Consider the following 26,645-nt stretch of genomic DNA (forward strand, 5'->3'; position numbering starts at 1 on the left):
ATAACTTCTAGGGGGCGTTGGCATTTTCGAATGAAAGTGTACAGCTTTTTCATAACCTCTAGGTGGCAGCATTTTCCATTTTACCCTATACCTATGTATTATGCGCACCATTGACAACTTTTTGGGGGGAAAAATGCGCATTATACACGAGAAAGTACGGTACACGTATTCAGTCTAATTGCCATTAATGTAACCTTAATAAATGCCATCATCTTATCACTGGAAACCATGACCAATGATCTTGCACCTTGGTTAGTTTTATAACACCCAGACATAAAATGCCATCATATTTCCAACCATAGGTAAGCAGCATAATGAAATGGATAAAATAAGACGAGACCAAATAAAAATACAGCGCTCTTGAGGGAAGAAATAAACTCGCATAAAATTCAATGAAAGGACCATACTCTGTGAATACTCAAACAGTGTTTGCATATTAGACAGCCAAGGGAAGGATAGAAGAATAGATAATGGGATGCATGGAGGACTGGGGGTAGCTGCCATGGAGAAATCTAATCGACAACTTAATTTGGTATGACTGATGAAGACAAATTGAAACAGGTCAGCCAATTCAAAAAGAAGGCAGGCAAAAGGAGACGGCTCATGGTGTGCACATGTAGTTCAATACATAAAAACACAAAGCAGATAAGAGTAAATATGAGGAAATGGTTCATAGTGGCCAACAGCTTCAGGAACTTAACTAGCTTGTGTTTAAGAATTCACCAGACATTCCCTTAACACTGAAGCAGCTCCATTGATTCTTCCTACACCTGTGTCTTATCACAGTTTGTCTTCTCAGGCCCAGCTAAGTAAATGAATTGAAAGCGCTCCACCTGGCGGATGTGTGTCACATTTGAGTGTGGAGGCCCGATCCTTTCAACGTTGTCTCTGTGGGCCAGCTAATTGAGCCGGATCAATTCACAGAGAGCGCGAGCAGGTTGGCACAGTTGCCACATCAAAGAGATTCTAATAACTGCACACTGTGGCCATTATCGAGCCTGGAAATGCCATATTTGTGTTCGCTTCAAAGCGAGCATTGCTGCACTGGAAAATAGTGACAATACAGGCCATTTCCATTCTTATTTCATGCCTGCAAGGCCATTTGAGAGTGGTTTGGGAAGCTAGTCATACATAAATGCACAGTAGATAACGGCACAAACAGTGGTTGATGTGCCTCTATTTTAACTCTACAGTTTTAATTGCGATGTAGTTGAATACAGGTACGTCATCTCCGAAATATATATTGCCAAGAGACAACCAAATGTCTGGAAGAACAATACGGTTACCAGGTTTACTGCAATAGTCTCGCTTCTACCAGAACATTTCTTTGCTTCAATATAGGAAGGCAAACAAAGAAAAGAATGCAATATAATGCTTTCCTTTTTACGACTGATGCTGTCCCTCTTCTAATTCGCCAGACACTTGGCTCTTTTAAAGCCAGTGCTGATTATCATTATAATAATTAATTGGGGAAATCACAAGAAATAGGAGGTGAATGGTTAATATTGAATATTTTGGCATATTGTTTTTTGGTTGGTGAGTACGGAAGCGTATTGCTGTCAAGCCAGAAAAAAAACCATGATAAATTTCACATTTTAACGTGATAGATTTCACATTTAAAACTTTACCAAAGTTATCTTTTGACATGATACATTTGACTTTCAACGTGATAAGTTTCACGTTTCAACATGATAAGTTTCACTTTTGCATAAGACGAAACAAAACAAAGTCATTTCTTCCGGTTCAGGTCACTGGCGGAGCCCGATGATGGTATGCGCGTCTTTCTTTTTGTGTCTAATAAATCTAAATTATCAGCTAAGTAACTATGCGGCTTTTCTATAATACTGTTAGAAAAGGCCAAGTGTTTAAAAAAAAATTATTAAAAAGACACACACACACACACACACACACACACACACCTTCAAAAGGCTTCGCCAGTGACCAGAACCGGGAGAAATTGCTTCGTTTTGTTTAGCTGACTGGGAAAATCTAATTTTGCGCATTGTAAGTAAGTAATAAGATTCCACAAAACATAAAAACTGTTTTTCACTAAACATTACAGCGGAATTGTGCCTGGGTGCAAGGAATAGTTTACTAAATTGTGGTACAGATGAAGGTCTTTCTCGTGGAATGGTAATGCCTGCTATGTTATTTTGATTTAATATATATAAAATAGTTTCAGTTATTAAATGTAGGCAGATGTTTGTGCTGCCCTAAGCGCTTTCCCAGTTGGATTGTAACCACCAGGAGTGTCAGGATACTCTTTATAAGGGATGTTATCAGTATAAATCTGTATTAAGTGATAGGTTTGTTCATTAGCTTGCAGCACACAATGTCTGACGAAGACATTTTGTCTTTCTGTTGAGATTGTGTCTCCCTCAGCCCCATTTATCTCAGAACCCTTTCTACCTTTATCTGCCTTTCACTCCAGTCCACAATGACTTCTAGTTCGTCTCTGGGTTTCCCTCTCAAGCTCACAGCTCGGCGTGTTTTTTTTTTTCTCCGCTCGGTGAAATCATTTACCCCAAGCAGCGCTCCTGCAAATGATTGAAGCCTAATTAGATGGCATAGACAGTGGAAACCAGTGGAGCTGCTTGGGAGCCTTAGTCTGTCAGATGGTCCGTCTCACTCTCGCTGGGTTTGTCCTTCAAAACGAAGAGTTCTGCATTACGAGTGGGGAGGGCAGTGTGTTAATGCCCACTGAAGCTACTTATGCTGTAGAAAAATGACAGCCCAATAAGCTAATTAGACATTTTCCTCCATAAATGCGATGCATATACATTATTTACGACTGCGTATGCGTCCTTATTTGCAACGCAAATGTGTCGTAGTCAGTCCAATGGTTCTTCATGCCAGTCAATGATGATGTCAGTCAACGATGATACCATGCAACATTTCATAATAGAACAAAGAGAAACACCAGAAGTAGCGGTAATGCAGTGTTGTATTTTGAATTGATGGCACAAGCAAACGTGCTAAAGCATGGATGAGCAGTGGGAACATAAACCGGGGGGGGGGGGGCACATGGGAGAGGTGCATCATACTGGTCCAGTGTGAATAATGCCCAGATACGATAGCCGTATGAAAATGAATAAAACAAAAATACTCAGTTTTGGTTTTGTAGTTGTGGTTTCCAGCTAAGTCAAACTGCAATGAATCACACTAAGAGCTGTTTCTAGTATTGTGCAGCCATGTTTGAGAACAGAATTTTAGATACAGCCCTGGCACGGGATCTTATTACATCACGGGTATTTCTGTCAATTCCGTCCGTCCACTCATCCACATCTTAACAGGGCTATGTAGAAAGTCGGAGTGGAAGCTCTGACCAAACAGCGTCCTCACTAAATCTAATCCTCCAGAATTTGGCATGGGTTAATTACCTCTAGCACAATGTAAAGACATTCAGTGGCAGGAAAATTAAAAGAATCCCTCGTGAGTGAATTTTGACAGCAGACTGGAAGCAACATAACCCGTTTTATTAATGTTGTTTAGTACTGTAGATGAGTAGAAATACAGCCCAGCATTACCACTAAATGGGGCTCAGGAGCATGAGGTTTGCTTAGAACCATTTCTTACTCAATTAATGACGACGGTTTTATCTAAATGTTTGTTTTTAACTGCCTCTGTTTCCGTGTCTCTCATGATGGCCTATATTTCTTTGCACAAAATGTATTTTGTTTCACCACGAGACTGGACCTGACTAGAGTTAAGCGTATGGATAGCAAGGACATGTCTGGGTATTCAGACTGTTTTTTTTATTGGCTTGATTTGCTTGATGGGTGCTTGTTTTCATTTGTAACATGCAGCAGCTATTTATCTTCTTTCTATTAAAACATACTGTGATGATATTTGAAATTGCTTTGATGTCATCAGCACACGATTTCGACTGCTGCATTGCATTACATTACAGCAAGGTATGGACGGATGGAAATGAGCCATGGGCATGGCAGAGGGTGCTCCAAGTGCTCCACACACAAACACTTCAGTAGTGGGCTAAGGGAATATGGCAAGAAATGAAAAGGGAGTGATACGGCTGAGCGAGCACTTGGATTTCCCAAAATCTGTCCAATTACCAAGCAGTATTTACGATACAATATATTCCCTGAATTATCCACATAATTGGGCTGTGCCCTGAGGGAGGGAAGCAGGCTTGTGCGCTACTGATGATGTCAGCAACCATCTGTAACAGCGCTGTCAGGCGTCCCTTTGAGCCAGAGGTCACCTGGTGTTGAGTCAAACTGAGGGGTCTCCTCTCTTAATGCTGCTAAAACATCAGAGAAGTCACCTTTAAAGGATAACGTGAAGACTGCTGACTGACTGTAGCCCACCCGCAGGGAGATTCTTTTCAAGCGAATATAAATGTGATATTGACAGCAAAGATTCCCCATGAGGCAAAAGGGAACAGGCAGAAGTGGAAGGACGTGAGAACAAACAATGACAGGAGGAGCGAACACAGAGTTGAACACTGTGAAGCATGTGGCTAGTAGTTGATGGGCTGGTGTTACCATAAACATTTGCAGTTCATTTTATTGAGGCACTTTAATGATGCTTTTTGCATAATTTCCCCACAGTAATGTGAAATGAAGGGCAGGCCAAGCCTTTATGTTGTTTCCTGTAGCTTCAGCAGTCCTATTATATATTGGCCATTTTAATGAGGGTGGTGACAACCCGCAGTAGACCATCCACCCTTCCTCCTAAAATTCACAAATACTGCTTCTTTGCCAAAATAGTTACAGCCAAAATGAATCACAACATGGCCAAATTGCTGAGTTAAAGTGATTTTTATGACTTTATCAATGCAGGCATGTGTATGTGCTAAATTTCAGAGTTGATTCGCTGGATTGTGATCTCAACGTTATCAGGATCCTTCAGAATAGGTTTGATCACGAAATTGAAAAATGTAATACAACAATGAAAATAGCTTTTCATTAGTATCTCAAACACAATTTAGGACTAGTGTCTTTTGGCACTTTTTTTTTTTTTTTTTTTCCCCCCCTTTCTTAAAAATTGTGTCATTTCAATTGAAAAAGGGAGGGCAAAAAAAATCTGACTCCAAATGTGTCCACAATATGACAGGAGGTCCTGTGATTCAGTGGAAACTAAAAAGGCCAAACACAATCTGAACCATCCTGCTGGCTGTTTGGTTGACTTAATTTTTTGGAATTCTAACATTTGGAAGACTAAGGTTTTTCCTCACAGGAAATATTGGAAATGAGATTAATCTGTTCCAGGTTCAAACATGAAATGCCGCCTCAACTGTTAGGAAGGTCTAAAAAATGTTTGCATCCAAGCGTAAAGACAAAATAAATTGTCCTTCCTTTGAGTAATGAGCAGAGGTGGGTAGAGTATCCACAAATTGTACTACTTTAGAATGACACAAGTAAAAAGTAGTTCTCCAAACAATTACTTGAGTAGTTTTTCTCACTGACTACTTAACTTCGGTAACTTCTGAATATTATTATTGTTATTTTTTTGAATCAACATCAAGTAGACAACATAAAAAAGGGAAATGTGAAGATTCAGATATTGTCCAACATATACATTTATCAAAAGAATATTGAATCAAATCTTTACAAGATAACAAATTGAGGCACATTCTTCCCCAAGAAATAGCCTTAAATTAACTTTCTTTATTTACACTCATGAAACAGCACAATAGGTGTACCAGCCAATGATTACATTGTCATTGGCACTGTATTTTTCTTTTAGTTATTGCCAAGGTCCACTAAAAAGAGTCACTTTGAAAACTGCCTGCCTTGCTCAGTTGGATTGGCCAAATGGAGTTGTTCTGTTGAATTGGTGAAATAGAGTCATGTGACAGTCCCCAAGGTGGATATCTCGCTGACAAACTGAAACAAATAGATTGCGCGAACAATAAGTTATTAATAGAAATAAAAGTAACGAGCTGAATGTAGCTCAATGTAATGGGTTAAAAGTACAGTTTTGTCTTAAAAATACTCAAGTAAAATGTATGTTGCGTTAAAACTACAATTATTTTTTAAAAAAGTAAGTCAATGTAATGAAGTAAAAAATGTAGCGCGTTACCATCCACCTCCGGTAACGAGTAATGAAGACTGAGATTACTGCTTATGCTTCTCTTCACAAAAAGACAAATTCCAGCTCAATTTCTGGTGTAAATTCTCTTTTTCATTTGTTGTTACTGTATTATTGATTTCGTCGTTGGCTATGCTGTATGAGACAGCTAGGTCCCAACTTCTGTCCTCTTTGCAATCACGGTTTCAATTATCACAGGAAAAAACACATTTATGGAGTTTGTTCTTTAGATGCTCCCTAAGATCATCACGAGATTTGCTAATGGTCTTGTGTGATGTCATGCATGTCGACCGTTCAACCTTGCATCCATAGATGCATTTAGTGGGTCTGCTCGGTACAATCTCTCCTTTCTTGCATGAAATAAACTAGGAAGACACACTTGGTGTTTCCCAGTGTTTATTACAGCACTATAGAAAATATGGCCACAACAATAACCAAGGTGGTGTTGGCAATGACACAGATGCTATTAAATCTAGGCACTGTACTAACATAACAAGCTGCTTTTAGCCAAAACGTTTTTTTTTTTTTTTTTTTTTTTTTTACTTCACAAACCTGTATTATGGTTCTTGTTTTTGTTATTAAATACTTCACACTTATACTTATAGCGGGTGAAATAAGTATGTCCCGTCACCATTTTTCTCATTAATTATAGTTCAAAAGGTGCTATTGAATGTCACCAGATGTTGGGAACCACCCAAGTAATCCATACAAACATCCATCCATCCATCAATTTTCTGAGCCACTTCTCCTCACTAGGATCACAGGCGTGCTGAAGCCTATCCCAGCGATCATCGGGCAGGAGGCGGGATACACCCTGAACTGGTTGCCAGCCAATCGCAGGGCACATACAAACAAACAACCATTTGCACTCACATTCACACCTATGGGCAATTTAGAGTTGTCAATTAACCTACCATGCACGTTTTTGGGATGTGGGAGGAAACCGGAGTGCCCGGAGAAAACCCACGCAGGCACGGGGAGAACATGCAAACTCCCCACAGGCGGGGCCGGGGATTGAACCCCGGACCTCAGAACTGTGAGGCAGACGCTCTAACCAGTCATCCACCGTGCCGCTCCATACAAACAAAGAAAGTAAAACAAATGAGCTCAGAAAGTACGATGTGTGTAATAATGTGAAATGACACACGGAAAATGTATTGAACACGCCAACTGGTATTTATTTAATACTTTGTACAAAATCCTTTGCTTGCAATCACAGGTTCAAGACGCCTCCTCTATGGAGAAACTAGCTGCATGCATTGCTCTGGTGTGATTTTGGCCCATTCATCCACACAACCAATCTTCAAATTTTGAAGGTTCCATGGGCTTCTTTTGTGGACCTTGAGTTTCAGTTCTTTCCATAGATTTTTGATTGGATTCAAGTCAAGTGATTGGGTGGGCCATTCTAGCAGCTTTATTTTTTTTTCTTTGAAACAAATTGAGAATTTCCTTGGCATGATGTTTTGGATCATTATCCTGCTGAAATGTCCACACTCGTTTCGTTTTCATCATCCTCGTAGATGGCAGCAGATTTTTGTCAAGAATGTCTCAGTACATTTGCCTATACTGGGTGATTTTAGCTCTTTTGAATATCTCTGTTTTTTAGTGAAAGGTGACCCAAAGGTTATTGATTTAATAATTTATAGGCCTCCAAGATACATTAGAAAATGTATGGCGGATTTTCAGAACTGCTGTCAGTTATTTGTACTGACTATTTTGTAATAACGGGACACTTTAACATTCATGTTGACAATAACATGGGGAAAAAAAATCTAAAGAACTCTCTGCTATAATAGACACATTTGACCTCTCTCAACATATTAAGAGTCCAACCCACACTCAAGTTCACATCTTAGACCTGATCATCTCATGTTGAAATTCTATCAATTGACATTAAGGATATGGCTATTTTTGACCATTTTGGTGTATTACTGCCAAAGGTTCAGACAACCTCTATGTCTGTTAAGAAAAGGTACATAAATGAGAGTACCGCCACTAAGTTTATGGAGACCATAGCTGTGCCACAAACTGTGAATGCTGAGACAGTGAACTTTTGGATAATATCATCTTTAAAATCTCAAATGTCATGAATGCTGTCGCTCCTATTAAAACTAAGACAATCTTGAACACCGTGGAGGAGCACAATGATGGTAAAGACCTCGAAATCAAAGTGTAGGAAAGCAGAACTTAAGTGGAGAAAAACTAAACTCCAAACTGACTATGACCTCCACAGACAAAGTATTTGCAATTTTAATCAAGAGTTAGTCAGGGCAAGAGAACAACACTTTTCTGAAATCATCAGTAAGAACTTCAACAATACTTGCACTGTTTGCTGTGGTTGACAAGCTCATCCCCCCCCCCCCGAATCAGATAGCCCCAGAACTTCGAACAGCAGATAAATGCAATGAATTTGCTTGTTATTTTAGTGAAAAAAATACAACCCATCTGGTTAAATAGTAACACAAATCAGCAAAATGATAAAATTATACTACATCTGAAGCCACCCAGGAAAAACTCTATTACCATGTCAGAATTTGATACAGTTGACCAAAAAACTGTAGAGAAAATGGTTCAGCAGCTGAAACCATCAATGTGCTGTCTTGACCCAATACCATCTGACTTTTTCAAAGCTATTGCGAAGTCTGTGCTAGCTGATTTTCAGCACATAATCAATTGCACACTTCAGTCAGGCGAGTTTCCTAAAGCTCTTAAAGTAGCTGCCATTAAGCCTCTGCTAAAAAAAATAGAATGCTGGACACTTCCATGTTAGCAAGCTATTGACCCATCTCAAATCTCCCATAAATAGCCAAGATTGTTGAGAAAGTAATTTTTTTTAAATCAACTCAGCAATTTCTTGAACTTAAATTGACTTTTTGACAAATTTCTATCAGGGTTCCGAACTCATCACAGTACAGAATCTGCTCTCATCAAAGCACTAAATGATTAGGTTGAATACTGACTTGTTGGACCTCAGTGCGGCTTTTGATACGGTAGATCATAATATACTGCTGAACAGGTAGTAAACGTGGGTAGGACTAAATGGAACAGTCCTTAAATGGTTCAGGTCCTACCTGGAAGAAATTAGTTATTTTGTAACCATTGGAAGTGTTCAATCTCATCGAATGGCAATGACCTATAGGGTCTCTCAAGGGTCAGTTCTTGGACACCTCCTGTTCAGCCTGTATATGCTACCTTTGGGTCAAATTCTTCAGAACTTAAATTTTGACTATCATAGCTATGCAGATGACACGCAGTTATATCTAGCAGTGTCTCCAGATGACTACAGTTCAACTGTTGTGTTGTGTCACTGTCTAAAACAGATAAATATCTGGATGAGCCAAATTTTCTCCAATTAAACCACAACAAAACTGAGATACTTCTTTTTGGCAATAAAGAAAAGAGGATTGCTGTTAGTAAATACCTGGAGTCACTATCTTTAAAAACCAAAGACCAAGTCCCAAACCTTGGTGTTCTGATAGATTCTGTCCTGACTTTCAACAGTCATATCAAATCAATTACTAAAACTGCCTTCTACCATCTGAAGAACATATGCAGAGTGAAGGCTTGCCTGTGTCAAGCAGTCCAGAAGAAGCTCATCCATGCTTTTATCTCAAGTAGACGTGACTATTGTAATGGTCTTCTGACTAGACTCCCTAAAAAGAGGATTAAACAGCTGCAGCTCATTCAGAATGCTGCAGCTCGGGTTCTGATCAGAACAAAGAGGTCAGAGCATGAATGAAATGATAATGGAATATAAACCCAGTAGGGCTCTGAGATCGACAGACTCTGGTCAAATAGTTGGAGCACAGAGTGCCAAGCAAACATGGTGAAGCAGCATTTAGCTATTATGCTGCACATAAATGGAATAAGTTGCCAACAGAAGTGACGTCAGCCTCAAGTGTGAATGTTTTTAAGTCCAGGTTAAACATTTCCACTTTTAAATGATATTTCTTGCACTGTATGCGGTTTTAATTGTATTTTTATTTAATTTTCTCTTTGTTTTAAATGTTTATGTTTTAAATGTTTTTTAAAATGTTTTTAATAATGTAAAGCACATTGAGTTACCTTGTGTATGAAATGCGCTATATAAATAAATTTGCTTTGCTTAATTCATCCTTCCTTCAATAATGTGAAGTTTATCAGTACCATTTGCTGGAAAGCAGCCCCACACCATCATGTTCCCACCTGTGAACTTGATTGTTGGTATGGTGTTTTTTGGGTGATGTGCGGTGCCATTTCTCCTCCAAACGTGGTGTGCATTATGGCATCCAATCAGTTCTATTATCCTCTCATCCGACCAGCTTGTCCAAATGTTGTTCAGCAAACTTTAAACGAGCTTTGACGTGCTTTTTTTCCAGCAATGGGGTCTTGCGTGGTTAGCGTGCATACAGGCCATGGCGGCGGAGTGCCTTACTTACCGTTTTGCTTGTGATAACAGTACCTGCTTATTCCAGGTCTTTTTGAAGCTCTCCACAGGAGGTCCTTGGCTCTTGGACAACTCTTATACTCTGATTATTCTTTGCACTCCTGTCAGAAATCTTGCAAGGCGCCCTGATCGAGGCCAATCTATGGGGGTATGATTGGCTTTCCACTTACGTATTATGACCCCAACTGTGCTCACTGGAACATTCAGAAGCTTAGATATTCGCCTGTAACAAATGCCATCGTTATGTTTTGCAACAATTACCGTATTTTCACGACCATAAGGCGCACTTAAAAGTCTTAAATTTTCTCCAAAATGGACTTATAATGCGGCGCGCCTTATGTGTGCACAGAGTTCCAACATCTATAAATGTGATGTGTTCTCCGCTTTTTATTTGTTGTAATTTTTTTTAGCATTTCCTGCCGACACGCTGCTTACACAGAGGAAAAGCGGATGTGCCTGAGGACAGGGGAAGGGTGCGTGAAGGAGGACGCTAAAGCCACGCCCCCAGTAGGTATATAGCGCCGGGGTGTGCATTGTGCAAAACAACCTCGGTTTGGCAAAAGACCCCCGAAAATGGCACCTACAAAGAGAGACGCTTACGAAGCACAGTTTAAGCTGCAAGCTGTCAGTTACACGGAGGAACATGGGAATCGAGCAGCTGCGAGAGAATTCAAGATCAACGAATCCATGGTTCGCAAGTGGAGGAAGCAGGAAAACGAGCTTCACCAAGTCAAGAAGACGAGTTTCCGTGAAAAAAAAAGAAAAACTAAACGCGGAAACAAGGTGAGGTTGCCCGAGTTGGAAGACCAATTCAAGCAATGGATTAATGACCAAAGAACAGCCGGGGGAAGCGTCTCAAGTCACCTTTCGACTGAGTGCAAGTGAGGAAGCTTGCCGGGAGGCTTGACTAAGGAACTCCAACTGCTGGACATCCGTGTAAACGGGGCGTTCAAAGTGAAGTTGCGAGCGGCGTGGAAGCGATGGATGACAGATGGCGAACACAGCTTTACTAAGACTAGGAGGCAGCGCCGGGCGACTTCCGCAACAATTTGTGAATGTATTGTGGATGCTTGGGCTAACGTGTCTGCTTGCACTGTTGTTTGAGCTTTCGTAAAAGCTCGGCATCATTTCTGAGGAGCGGCACGGCAACGAGACTGCCTCGAACCTGGCGTGTTTGATGGAGAACTTGCCCAGCTGTCAGTTCGGATACAGAACATGAGGACTTTGATGGATGAGGATTGATAAAAAAAATAACGTGAGTACATTGATCAATACTTCAATAAAGTACAACCGAACTCACTTTTGCTCCCGCTGCCTTTTTAAAAACATTGTTTTAGCGTGCATGCATGCTACCATATGTTTTAAGCTAGCGTATGCTTTACCATGCCTGCGCCCAATAATGCGCCTTATGTATGTGTTAAATACAGAAATAGACCCTGTAACTGACACTGCGCCTTTTAATACGGTGCACCCTATGGTCGTGAAAATATGGTAGTTTGCGATGGTCTTGCGGGAGCTCTCATCTATTACCTATCATGAGGTGTGTCTTGACTCACACCCTGGCAATGAGACCGTTTCTGAAATCAAACCAAGTTAAATTTGGAATATGCCAATGTTTTTGTTAATTGCTGCTGCACAAAGAGATCAAATTCAAACTGCTATCAGCAGAAAGCGACTATCCAGAATAGGGATGATTTCCATAAAGACTGGTTGTTTTCTGAAAGCAAGCAGCTGTCAGACGGAATTACCTCTCTGACACAGACACCACAATTGAGGGTGCCCTTCCCGTAATTCAGTCTGATTGGCTCAAGGGGAAAATGGCCGCCTGTGGAGAGCGAGGTGAGTGGCGGGTTGACAGGTTTGCATCTGCAAAAGCTAGACACTGCATTTACCTGTTATCATTGACTCTGTTCATCATTTTGCTTTTCCCCCCTCTGAGGCTGGAAAGCTATCTCAACCAATTGAAACAGAGAATAGACATATGGCTTCTTCACTTATTGTTTTAAACCTTTAGCCGTGTATTTTTGGACAAACAAATGTTGATAATTTCTCTTTACAACCTTTGGCGAGGAGTGGATGTTAAAGGTTGCACTGGATGGGACTAAGGACGCGTCTGACTACACACATTGTGAAAGTGCTATTCACTAATTATTCATGCCCAAAAGCTTGTTTTGAATGAAACATGATTTTAAATTACCTTTCATGATCTTAAATCTCTTAATCCCTCGAAATTGGTAATTGGAACATTTTTAGAAAATTGGAACAGCACACAGTGAGCACAGACCTCGGTCAATGGTATGGTATGTTCATACGTGCCCAGATACCTAATTTTAATATTTATCCATATGCGTTATTCACGGAGAAAATCAGGGAGAGAAAAAAAAGATCAATCATCAATCAAGTAAATAAGAAATTAATATATATTGAACGATAGTAACTACATCCTTGATGTGCAAATTATCCAGATAACATTCATTAATTTTACTTGGATTTCAATAATCCTGTTACAGAAATCACATACTCCCCAGCAATGTTAAGTGCGCTTATCTGTGACTTGTGCGATGTGAGTGACAGGAGAGGGGCCACAGAGGGAAGTGTCCTTTAGGTGTCTTAATTATGGCTCGTCTCCTCCCTCTCGCTGTCACCATCCCCGGGGGAGGGCAAGACAAAAGCGGGGCAATGTTTCATCTCTGGTGCATTGGTATTTTCAAATTCCGAGGGGAGTATGAAGAGAGTGACATCAGGCTTTCACACTGCATATCAAGATATACTCCACTTTCCCCTTGTATCTCTCGTCCCTTCACAGCTGTGTTTAAAATAAGGCTTCTTCCTATTAAAATGGAGTTTAACAACATTAGTCCAGCAGCAAAAAAAAAAAAAGGCACAAATTGATTACGGTGATGATTTCACTTAATGAGCTCAAAGCCTTGGGCTCCTATTTGTTCTTTATCTATTACTTTGCGGTGGAGAAATATAGGTGACAAAATGGAAGGTGAGTGTGTTAGAGAGCAATTTGAAACAAATGGTGAGGCAGCAATTGCTACTCGCCGCATCCCTTCCTCACAGAGTGTAGCACTGCATTCCCAGTCCACATATACTGCAGATAAAATCCAACTCTTCTGTTGTAATGTTATTGTTGTCATATACTGTTGCTTTTTTGTTATTGTTTTCCTGTTCCTTTTGCTCTGTTCTGTGTTTTGTCTCTGTGACAACATATGGAGTTTATCTCACTCTTCTGTTAGGGAGTACATTATATACAAACACCAGTCACACTAACTTTCTTCTTTTACTTGGCAACCCACAGCCATGGAAGGAAACTGTCCGTACTGGGTAGAACAAGGGTTGCTTTAAAATTCAGAGTGAAACTCTACCAGTTGCAGTTTAGTTGGGGAAATTTCATCGGAACTGCTTTACCATCGTTGCGAAATGGCTCATCGTTATGGCCGGTTCTAGAAAAGTAATCGCTCCTTATTTCCCAACTGTACACTGCAAGAGTAAAAACTCTCGACGACTCTTAAAGTCGGCTCCGATTCAAGAGTAAGTCGGTTGACTTGAAATCAAGTTCAAAACAGGCTTGATGCTGAACAAAAATTAGACAGACCTCGAGCAGCCACCCACCAAGCGACACGACAGCACGCGACTAAACTGTGGCGCAGTGTGCATGGTTCTCCAAGTGGTTTTCATGAGTGACCGACTGTAGGCAACTAGTTTGGAAAGTGACATGAGTGATGCTTTCATCACCAAGATGGGAGTGCAAAAGCAGTTGAAATGGTACATATATTAAACATTGATTCATGTTCTTATCAGTTACAGTAAAAGTGTTGAGATAATTGACTTGTTTGATAATATTCCTCAAGAAAGATTTTAAGGACTTTAAGTAGCTCAGGAAATACGTTTTCGTTTACAGTTTTTAGTCGATGATAAACATTACTATTGAAAATCTTTGATGGTAAATATTAGAAGTCTAACCTAAGATAACTGTCACAGATTTCAAAGGCAGGACAAAGTTGCCTAAATTTGAAAAACCACCTATTGTAATGACTGTTTGCACATGCCCCCGTGGGCGCACAGTTTTTTTCTGCTTGATCACGTCTGTTTTCTCATTTCTGATTTGTTGCGAAGACATGTTGTCTACCTTACAATATAGTTGAACTGTTAAGTGGCACACAGATAATTCAGGCTCTTTTGACTTGCAGAAGAAGCTTTAATAGCCAACTAGAAGGACGTCCACGCTTATACCTTCCACAAATGGTGGGATGCCAGGTTAACCTTTCAATACAGTGAACATGGCTGAAAACTCAGTTTGACATTCCACAGTCAGGGATTAATGAAATAAAATGTAAACACACTCATAATACAATCAGGAACAAATCTAAGTGAAGAACGTCTAGCTGAGCTTGATTTATAAGGTAATGCCTTTTTCTTTGGCGTTGTTTGCTTTTGTCACTTCTGTTTCTTGTGTAATGCACTGATGCCTATCAAAGTGATCGATTGTCACCAATGGTCAACGCCATATTGAATCTGGTGAAAACTGCCCACGGATGGCTCATTCCTGCTGACTGTGCAAGCCACACCTGAAAACTGCCTGCTGATCTTTGGCTCATTCATTCAGGTCATAACTCAGGGTTAATGCATGCACATGTGCATTTTTCTGAACGGTAAAAAAACAAGTGGTTCAGCCGCCTATATCCACAACTAGCTAAGATTTGGGCTGAGGGTTGATCTCACAACCTTCGGGTTGGGAAACGACAGCTCAACGACATGAAACATGCCACGTTGATGGACTGATGACGTGTCAACCCAACAGTGCGGCATGCACACCTCGCGTGGTGATGCACGCTCATATTGAAGTATGGGACCGATGGTTTTTGGGTAGATTTTACTGATTTTTTTTTCTGGCTCACACTAGTTAGGACTGTGAAATAGGTAGCATAGGTATAATTTAACCTTTATTTTATACAACCCCAATTCCAATGAAGTTGGGACGTTGTGTTAAACAGATAAAAACAGAACACAATGATTTCCAAATCATGTTCGACCTATATTTAATTGAATACACTACAAAGACAAGCTATTTAATGTTCAAACTGATAAATTTGATTGTTTTTACCAACTAAATCATTAATTTAGAATTTTATGGCTGCAACACGTTCCAAAAAAGCTGGGACAGGGTCATGTTTACCACTGTGTTACATCACCTTTTCTTTTAACAACATTCAATAAACGTTTGGGAACTGAGGACACTAATTGTTGAAGCGTTGTAGGTGGAATTCTTTCCCATTCTTCCTTGATGTACATCTTCAGCTGTTCAACAGTCCGGGGTCTCTGTTGTCGTATTTTACGCTTCATAGTGCGCCACACATTTTGAATGGGAGACAGGTCTGGACTGCAGGCAGGCCAGTCTAGTACCCGCACTCTTTTACTACAGAGCCACGCTGTTGTAGCACGTGCAGCATGTGGTTTGGCACTGTCTTGGTGAAATAAGCAGGGGCGTCCATGAAATAGGCGTTTCTTGGATGGCAGCATATGTTTCTCCAAAACCTGTATGCATCTTTCAGCATTAATGGTAACTTCACAGATGTGTAAGTTACCCATGCCATTGGCACTAACACAGCCCCATAAAATCACAGATGCTGGCTTTTGAACTTTGCGTCCACAGCAGTCCGGATGGTTCTTTTCCTCTTTAGCCCGGATGACACGACGTCCACAATTTCCAAAAACTATTTGAAATGTGGACTCCTCGGACCACAGAACACTTTTCCACTTTGCATCAGTCCATCTTAGATGAGCTCGGGCCCAGAGAAGCCGGTGGTGTTTCTGGGTGTTGTTGATAAATGACTTTTGCTTTGCATAGTGGAGTTTCAAGTTGCACTTACAGATGTAGTGCCGAACTGTATTTACAGACATTGGTTTTCTTTAGTGTTCCTGAGCCCGTTGGTGATATCCTTTACACATTGATGTCGGTTTTTGATGCAGTGCCGCCTGAGGGATCAAAGGTCACGGGCATTCAATGTTGGTTTTCGGCCTTGCCACTTACATGCTGTGATTTCTCCAGATTCTCTGAACCTTTTGATGATGATATGGACCGTAGATGATGGAATCCCTAAATTCCTTGCAATTGTACGTTGAGGAACATTGTCAAACTGTTCGACTATTTTCTCACACACTTGTTCACATAGAGGTGAACCTCGCCCCATCTTTGCTTGTGAATGACTGAGCAATTCAGGGAAGCTCCTTTTATACACAATCATGGCACACACCTGTTCCCAATTAGCCTGTTCACCTGTGGGATGTTCCAAACAGGTGTTTGATGAGCATTCATCAACTTTCTCAGTCTTTTTTGCCACCAGTCCCAGCTTTATTGGAACGTGTTGCAGCCATGAAATTCTAAGTTAATGATTATTTGCTAAAAACAATCAAGTATATCAGATTGAAAATTAAATATTGTCTTTTTAGGTGTATTCAATTAAATACAGGTTGAACCTGATTTGAAAATTATTATTCTAATCATTATTCTGTTTTTATTTATGTTTAACACAATGTCCCAACTTCATTGGAATTGGGGGTTGTAATACCTTTATCATCTCGATTATAGATGATTTTCACGATGATCATAATCATGCATTCAATGAATTGATTTCTACAATGATTCAGAAAGTTTGATGGCCTCTGTTCTCGTTCTTAGGAATTAAATATGTCTGTCATGCACCACATGTCTATCTGTCTGCTTGTTTCCAGATCAAATTCACCAAAATCGAGTCAGACGAGTTATGCCAAAATTTAGACATGGTCTCAGAAGGCGTAAATTTACACCACCATTTGCGACTAAATTGTCAATGCGCTGGCTGGCATGCAAAGGACACATCCTCGCTGCGCCAGTACAACCATTTTGGTGCGGACCAGTAGCGAGCCTTGCGCTTGCATGAAAAGGAAGATATGCATTTTTTTTTGCGTTCTGACACATTTACACAGTCCATGAAAATGTAATCCTAGCAGTTTAGATTTGTGTTATTTCTTGAGCTAAACTTCTAACATATTTCTCATGTACTCTCAAATGTTACAATAAGCACCTTTAGCAGTGATTTACATCATTAGTATGTATTGGCTCTGCACTTACTGGAAATAGTACCTGTTCTGCCTGGTTTTGCCAATGGGTTAATAGGGAATGGACATGAAAAGGTACAGTGCAGTGGAAACGGGGCATTCTAAATAAATTTCTTCTGTCCTCAACAAGGGCAGGTTAGTCAGTCACCACCGAACAAAGGGCGGCTAGGCCAGCTCAAAGGTGGCCTATTGTTAATTGTTGATATAAATAAATTGTAATTAATATTTGACAGCTGAATGCATGATGGATGTGAATGCAAATGAGTTTATGTTTCCAGGAGACATATATATGTTAAAAAAAAAGGTGGGTTGGTGTAGAAGAGGAGGTGGGGTTGAAGAGATGACGAATGATGGCAGTGATAGCTGGTAGAGGCTTAAGAGAGATGCAGAGGGAGTCTATAAAGGCAAACTACTCTTTAATGTCTCTCGCAAGTGTGATAAAAGCAGAGTGCTGTAGCACAGAACACTCGTCGGATTTTTTGTGTTAACACACATGCAAACATTCTTAAAATGGTCAGCACTGTCGTGTTGGGGAAAAGGACCTCTACCCTGAAAATATTGACCAATAAAAGGGGAGGAATGCAAAGTATGGTGTTAAAATGAGACAGGCAAAGAGCAAGACATTATATCTGTATTCTGTGAGGATGGCCTCTTATAAATATTGGAAGAAGGACACTGGTAGGGAGAGGGAAGAGCCAAATGGTGCATTTGAGAAATGGCACACCTGAGCACCACAGAGAATATCATCTCCTGCTGTCAGATCTCATCCCATTTGATCAAAATAATTGCCACCCTCATCGTTATCATCAAGTCTGTCATCTGCAGTGGCGCCGTCGCCATTCTCCATCTCATCAGCGGTTCTTTGGCTTCCGTAAGGAGGCGGGTGAGGATTTCAGGATCAGATAAAATACACAGCATCTCGAGTGAGAAAAATCACTCATAGCCATCACCATATTCATTGCTTTAGTGTGACCGACATGGAGACTCTCAGCCACAAAAATAGCTTGATTTAGCTTGTGCAGATTCCTCTATCAAAAATGAGAGGTGGTGCCGCTGAGTGTATGCCTACGCTGATTTTTCATTCAGTCTTAAAAGGCAAAGTACATGAACTTTTTGATGATACAAATTTTGGAATACCATGAGCCCTTATGAGACTTGACAGAGGTTTGTAACGCACCAGTCAAATTGGAATATTTAAAACACAGTGCAACCTCAGAGATTGAACTACATGTTTTTCAGATTTTTTTTAAAAAGATAGATTCCCAAAGAAGCAATCCAATCCATCTTAAATTCCAGCTGAGGTGTAGCCACCATGAAATGCAAATGCAAGTAAATAAGTTCACCACTGTTAGTATTAAGATATAACAACACTTAAACATTCAGTCAAAACTAATCTGCCGTACTTGTCATACAAGTGGGATAGTAAAGTTAACAATCCATCCATCCATTTTCTACCGCTTATCCGGGTCGGGTCGCGGGGGCAGTAGCTTTAGCAGCGACGCCCAGACTTCCCTCTCCCCAGCCACTTCATCCAGCTCTTCTGGGGGGATCCCGAGGCGTTCCCAGGCCAGCCGAAGGACGTAGTCTCTGCAGCGTGTCCTGGGTCGTCCCCGGGGTCTCCTCCCGGTGGGACGTGCCCGGAACACCTCACCAGGGAGGAGTCCGGGAGGCATCCGAATCGGATGCCCCAGCCACCTCATCTGGCTCCTCTCGATGTGGAGGAGCAGCGACTCTATTCTGAGATCCTCCCGGATGACCGAGCTTCTCACCCTACCTCTAAGGAAGACACCCTGCGGAGGAAACTCATTTCGGCCGCTTGTATCCGGGATCTTGTTCTTTCGGTCACGACCGACAGCTCGTGACCATAGGTGAGGGTAGGAATGTAGATCGATCGGTAAATTGAAAGCTTCGCCTTTCGGCTTAGCTCCTTCTTTACCACAACAGACCGATACAAAGTCCCCATCACTGCAGACGCTGCACCGATCTGCCTGTCGATCTCCCGTTCCATTCTTCCCTCACTCGTGAACAAGACCCCAAGATAGTTGAACTCCTCCACTTGGGGCAGGATCTCATCCCCGACCTGGAGAGGGCATGCCACCCTTTTCCAACTGTGGACCATGGTCTCAGATTTGGAGGTGCTGATTCTCATCCCAGCCGCTTCACACTCGGCTGCGAACTGCTCCAGTGAGTTGGAGGTCACGGCTTGATGAAGCCAACAGAACCACATCATCTGCAAAAAGCAGAGATTCAATACTGAGGCCACCAAACCGGACCCCCTCTACGGCTCGGCTGCGCCTAGAAATTCTGTCTATAAAAGTTATTAACAGAATCGGTGACAAATGGCAGCCTTGGCGGAGTCGAACCCTCACCGGGAACAAGTCCGACTTACTGCCGGATATGCGGACCAAACTCTGACTCCGGTCGTACAGGGACCTAACAGCCCGTATCAGGGGGTTCGATACCCCATACTCCCGAAGCACCATCCACAGGATTCCCCGAGGGACACGGTCGAACGCCTTCTCCAAGTCCACAAAACGCATGTAGACTGGTTGGGCGAACTCCCATGCACCTTCGAAGACCCTGCCGGTGGGTGTAGAGCTGGTCCACTGTTCCACGGCCAGGACGAAAACCACACTGCTCCTCCTGAATCTGAGATTCGACTTCCCAACGGACCCTCCTCTCCAGCACCCCCTCTGAACTGCTGTTTGGTGCATAGACACAAACAACAGTCAGGACCCGTCCCCCCCACCCGAAGGCGGAGGGAAGCTACCCTCTCGTCCACCGGGGTGAACCTCAACGTACAGGCGCCAAGCCGGGGGGCAATAAGTATACCCACACCTGCTCGGCGCCTCTCACCGTGGGCAACTCCAGAGTGGAAGAGAGTCCAACCCCTCTCGAGAGAATGGTACCAGAACGCAAGCTGTGTGTGGAGGAGAGTCCGACTATCTCTAGTCGGAACTTCTCGACCTCACACACAAGCTTGGGCTCCTTCCCTGCCAGAGAGGTGACATTCCACGTCCCTTGAGCCAACTTCTGTAGCCGGGGATCGGATCGCCAAGGTCCCCGTCTTCGGCCACCGCCCAGCTCACACTGCACCCGACCCCTATGACCCCTCCCACAGGTGGTGAGCCCATGGGAAGGGGGACCCACGTTACCCTTTCGGGCTGTGCCCGGCCGGGCCCCATGGGTGCAGGCCCGGCCACCAGGCGCTCGCCTTTGAGCCCCACCACCAGGCCTGGCTCCAGTGGGGGGCCCCGGTGACCCTCATCCAGGCAAGGGAAAACGAAGTCCATTGTTTGTCATCATCATTAGGGGTCTTTGAGCCGTGCTTTGTCTGGTCCCTCACCTAGGACCTTGTTTGTCATGGGTGACCCTGCCAGGGGCATAAAGCCCCAGACAACTTAGCTCCTAGGATCATTGGGACACACAAACCCCTCCACCACGACAAGGTGACGGCTCAAGGAGGGGAGTGAAGTTAACAACTGGAAAAAAAAGACAAGTCTGCTTACTTCACATAAAATGTTCTCATTTTCTTCTTTATTTTTAAGAGGTTGGTTATTCTTTTAAATATAAAGGTTGCAAAAAAAGCCAAAGAAAAAGCAAAACACAGATTCAACATTTGGAGGTCGTGTGAGGGTTGTTTCGTCTTTGAGACTCGTGTGATGTTATGCATGTCTCGAGAAGCACATTTTTCCCTACATTTTTGATTGCATTCCTAATTTTCTTACTTCAGATGCCTTTGATTTTAGAGGTTCCTCTGCACAATACAGAGTCATGGTTCAAAATGACGCACCAGCTCATGAGAAACAATGGAACTAAAATAAAAACATTAACTCTCTGCCACTGTTTTCCCTCCATGTAAAAGCATCACCAAATAGCTCCCATCAACCTTGTGCAATCCAAGCTCCTTCAATCTAATAATACACGTTTAACGAGACACACTCATAAATATGCAAGCACCGGGGTTCACGCTGTCATAGACAGTGATCGCTAATAAAGACGCAAGCACATTTAACTCTTAAATCAAAATTGAACCCATTGTGCATAAATTCAAGCCAAAGAAGTGTGTGAAATATTTTCCATTATAAGTGTCAGACAGTTACACTCTGTGGTACATATCAGTGTGCGTTAAGTGCCTGTTTTTTTTCAACAAGTAGAAGAAGGTGGACATACTGTATGTGACACAGTGCCACTGGTAACACAAGGAAGCGGAAAGACTGCCTACCTTGGCCATTTGCGCCTGCACCCCGGTGGCTTTGAGAGACGACACGGCTTTCTGTGCTGCAGCTGGGCTGTCAAAATCAACAAAGCCATAGCCTAGAGAGAAAAAAAAAAAAGAAGAAATGCAAAGGTGGGAGGGAGAAAATAAATAAAGACAGGCATTGGTAAATGAAGAAGAAAAAAAAACATGCCTAACAAGGAGAATGACAGACGCTTGGTAATTGTAGCAGTAATAGGTTAGGAACATGACTACAGAGGCTGCCAGTTCTTATATCTGGTGAGGACTACATTGTTTGATAATTAGCGGCACTGACGTTCAGGGGGATGCTATGCATCTTAATTAGAGACACGGATGAGCGATTTTCTAATAAGAAACTACGCCACCCTGCTCACCTCAACCTCCACACAAAACACACGCAAATCAGTCTCTCTCACAATCACACACACACACACAGCTGTGAAGTACATGACAAATAGAAAGAAAATATCTTTTGGTTGTTATGTTGGCTTCAAATAAGGACAATGGTGTCTCTGTTATTGCCATGGCATCTAAAATACTGCTGGATTAACCACTACACTTCTCATATTGTGAAACGCTAACCTTATCAAGGCCTCTGTGTGAGTTGTTTGCCACAGACTTAAATGGTTGGACATTATACAAATACTATTATCCCTGCTTTTACGTATGTTTGTTTGTTTTTGTGTGATTTAGATGAGATTAGACCTCATTTTGAATTTGAGAAATTCCAAAGGGTTCGCGTACCTTTTCTTCCCACAGTAAGAACTTTAAAAATGAGAAATGTGAGTCACCTTGACAGTATTGGTTAGTCACTTCAGTTAAAGTTATTATAGTTAATAACTTATTTTAGTGTTAAGCAGTGGTTAAACTGAAACCTGAACAATTACTAATGGTTTCAAGATATTGACAATTTTCATTACACAATATGGGAAGAATTGTTCAATATCCAAACAAACTTGGTCAATCAGCATCTGAATGGATTCTTGGTTCCGTTGTCGCCTTCATGCAGGTTGGACTGGCTTTGATTGCTTCGAAACATGTGGTTGTGTCATGATTTATCTTTAACAGGCTGAAGTAGGAAATGATACTCCACAACTGAAGGAGCAACTGCGTTGCATTCAGCATTATAAAAACAACCATATGAGGAATATGACAACATTTCCTTTAACTTTCACATTTCATAGCAGAACTGCTCCACTTCACTCCATACATATAATTTGGGCCAAGCCGATTTTAATTTTTTTTTTTTTTATAAAACACATCACATTACAACAGAAGACAAAGATAAGAGATTTAAAAAATAATAATAATAAGACAATTTTTTACATTTTTTTCTCTTTTGTAAAGTTAAATACTAAAAGGACAATTATTATCGTCTTCTTTTCCTTTCGGCGTTAGGGGACGCCACAGCGCGTCATCCTTTTCCATGGAAGCCTATCTCCCGAATCCCCCTCTCGAACACCAACTGCTCTCATGTCTTCCCTCACGACATCCATCAACCTTCTCTTTGGTCTTGCTCTAGCTCTCTTGTTTGGCAGCTCCATCCTCATCATCCTTGTACCAATATACTCACTATTTCTCCTCTTGACGTGTCCAAACCATTGAAGTCTGCTCTCTCTGACTTTGTCTCCAAAACATCGAACCTTGGCTGTCCCTTTGATGACTTCATTTCTAATTTTATCCAACCTGGTCACTCCGAGAGCGAACCTCAACATCTTCATTTCCGCCACCTCCAACTCCGCTTCCTGTTGTCTCTTCAGTGCCACTGTCTCTAATCCGTACATCATGGCTGGCCTTACTACTCATCAGGACCAACTGCCTTTCCATGTTTCATCCTCTTTAATGCCTTTCTAATTTCCCCCTTACTAATCATTTCCACTTCCTGGTCCACCACACTTGCCTCTTCTACTCTCCCCTCTCTCTCATTTTCCTCATTCATCAACTCCTCAAAGTATTTTTTCCATCTGTCCAGCACACTACTGGAACCAGTCAACACATTTCCATCTCTATCCCTAATCACCTTATGCTGTCTATTTGTAAGCAGCTATTCATTATATATATATTTTTTAAATTATTCGGCCGATGAATCGGTTATCTGAACTTTATTCTGACAAATATTGGGATCGGCCTCCAAAAAATCCACATCTGTCGGGCTGTACATATGATTGCCCCTATCCTCGGTTTACCGTAGTTTTGTGCCGTGTTTTCCACAAATGTCTTTCTTTTTGTTTTGGATCGATGCAAATAGCTTTACAGTACAGTAAAGACATAATCTGCAAATCCATCTGAGAGAAGAAGAATCATCTTTTATTGTCATGAACATGCATGCATGCACACGAAATTTGTTCTCTGCATTTAACCCATCACAGTGAACACATACACATGTTAGTGGAACACACTGGAGCAGGGGGCAGCTGAAGCGCCCGGGGAGCATTTCGGGGTATCAGTGTCTTGCTCAAGGACACCACAGCCGTGAGTCCGGGGGATGTTGGCAGATGGTCCAGTCGGGGTTTTGAACCTAGGTCCCCCACGGTGGCAGGCGATGATCTTAACCATTGGGCCACGGCTGCCCAATGGCCCTATACACCTCACAAGTCATCTTGTCGCTTCTGTCACCATTCACATCAATAAAAATCAGCGATCCTGTTAAATTAGTTGCCAGATACGCCCATGTCATAACACTAGCCCCACCATGTTAGACACACGATGTGGAATGCTTTGGATAAGGAGCCATTAGTTGCTTTCCATGCTTTTGAGTTTACATGTTCCATGTGTCCAAAGAATGCGATTCCAGAACATTGCAAGATTTTTTAGATGTTTACTGGCAACCTCAAACTCGAAACTCCTTAGTGCAAGTCCATATAAATAAATATAACCCCAGAAAGAAAACTTGATTGGTTTGTATGGGATAATAGTTTTATAGAAGCATTGATATTTAATATAGTGGGAGTGAAAATCAACTGCCCACACCTTATCAGACAATAAAGGAGACGTTCACTATTAAGAGAACGATACAAAGGCCAACGCATGGTGAGAAACCCAAGACGTGTGTGACCGTGTGATCATTTGTAACACTGGGGTAACCACGGTAGCAAGCCCCCCCCACCTAACGCCCATTATCCTTTTGTAATTACACTTTCTTTCTGAAACAGTGGATCAGAGGGCACCATTGACTGCTTTTAATCCGCCACCAAATTTTAATTAACACGGATGTGACCCCCACATCTCCGATACATCCCGTAGAACGTCGGGATCACAATAACTCATAAATCACAGCCATGGATTTCATTCCCTCAGCTTTCCTCTGTGTGATGAATTTCCAGATGGGCTGTGGCTGTTAATGTCAGGGAAAATATGAGTGAGAGAGGGAAAGAAGAAATACAGAGTGAGAGAGAAAGGGGCTTGGGGGGGGGGGGGGTGAGGTGTGGAGGGACAGAATTGCTATATTTGCGAGAAATATAAATGTGAGTTTGTGTGTGTGTGTGTGTGTAAGAAAAAGAGAGTTAGTAGAGAGAGGAAAAATGGCAGCAGCTCTGGTATGCTGTCAACCTTTGAGAGATTTGTTACTGTGGAGAGGATTATGGAGGCTGTGAAATGGGGTTGTGTTAATATGCTGTGTGTTGAGCGGTATGATGTGGGCCAGCCAGATTCACAGTCTTTGAAAACTCAAAAAGCCAGAATGACTGAAAACTGAAAATGACTTAGTGATGCTCTGGAGAATGTACTGTCAAGTCACTCCACGTGTGAGTGGGTGCTTGAATGTGGCACTTTTTAAAAATCATGTACGTCTAATACATTACCATTTCATAAATTGGTTTATGTGAAGTTAATATTAGTTGTCATAGAATCTATCGTCAAAGACCACGGGGCCATGCAAATAGGAATTTTACCAAAAATGTAGGGACAAATTGCAATGTCAACTCACAGATGCCAAGCTGTCAAAAATGAATAAATAAATAAATAAAAATTGAGAAGCAGAAATTTTGTTACATATAGCAATTGGCAAAACTCACTCACATTGTCAATTGTTGTCAAAGTTAAGTCTCAATATGAATCTCATAACACTCCCCATCTCACTTATGAGATGGATAGCGATCGTTAAAATCTAAACTTTACTTCAGATCAACTACAGTACCTATTTTCCATGATCCCATTCAAGTCCACCCCAAAAGGGTTCTAAACACTATGTCTGTGCCTTCAGAAATGTCTATTCTAAGAATAAGAAGAATACAATTTGTCTGTCCGCCCTTTAGAAAAATAAACTCAGTGGGGGATTGGACGCACCAAACTTCAGACATTATTATTTAGCAAGCCAATTACAATACCTCGCCAAATGGTTACACCCTCATGAAGAAGCGCATCAGTTGTGTCAGAACAGACCTCCCATTTATCAATACCACAACCACCACCTTAACTGGCTGGTGATAAAGTCCAGAGGTCACAGAATCCAAATGAAAACCCTTTATGTGCTCTCAAATCTGACAACCTCCCACGCAAGCACGGGGAGAACATGCAAACTCCACACAGGCGGGGCCGGGATTTGAACCCCGGTCCTCAGAACCGTGAGGCAGATGTGCTAACCAGTCGCCCACCGTGCCGCCCACTGTAGATTAAAATCAATCAAAAATAATCCAATACGAGAGTACATAACACACCACTCAATTTTGCTAAGATTACAGTGCAACTTCTCCCCCACAAAAAAATAATAATACAAAAAAAAACTGTCAAAAGTTTATAAATTAATCTCTAACTAACTAATTCAATACAGTTACCAATTGCGAAATGGGGGAAATGCCTTGCTATGTCTCCTGACCAAAAATA

General features: G+C 41.7%; 1 protein-coding gene across 4 annotated transcripts in view; it reads right to left on the reverse strand.

Annotated features, from left to right (window-relative positions):
• The window catches only part of rbms3 (RNA binding motif, single stranded interacting protein), a 398,433-nt gene that overhangs the window by 168,154 nt on the left and 203,634 nt on the right, over positions 1-26,645 (reverse strand). For all 4 annotated transcript variants that reach the window (XM_061760185.1, XM_061760184.1, XM_061760183.1 and 1 more), the window contains one exon: positions 21,810-21,901. In XM_061760185.1, the coding sequence (XP_061616169.1) occupies positions 21,810-21,901 (92 nt within the window). The remainder of the gene's footprint in view (positions 1-21,809; positions 21,902-26,645) is intronic.

The sequence above is a fragment of the Phyllopteryx taeniolatus genome, chromosome 21, assembly GCF_024500385.1.
Source record: "Phyllopteryx taeniolatus isolate TA_2022b chromosome 21, UOR_Ptae_1.2, whole genome shotgun sequence".
Classification (NCBI taxonomy): domain Eukaryota; kingdom Metazoa; phylum Chordata; class Actinopteri; order Syngnathiformes; family Syngnathidae; genus Phyllopteryx; species Phyllopteryx taeniolatus.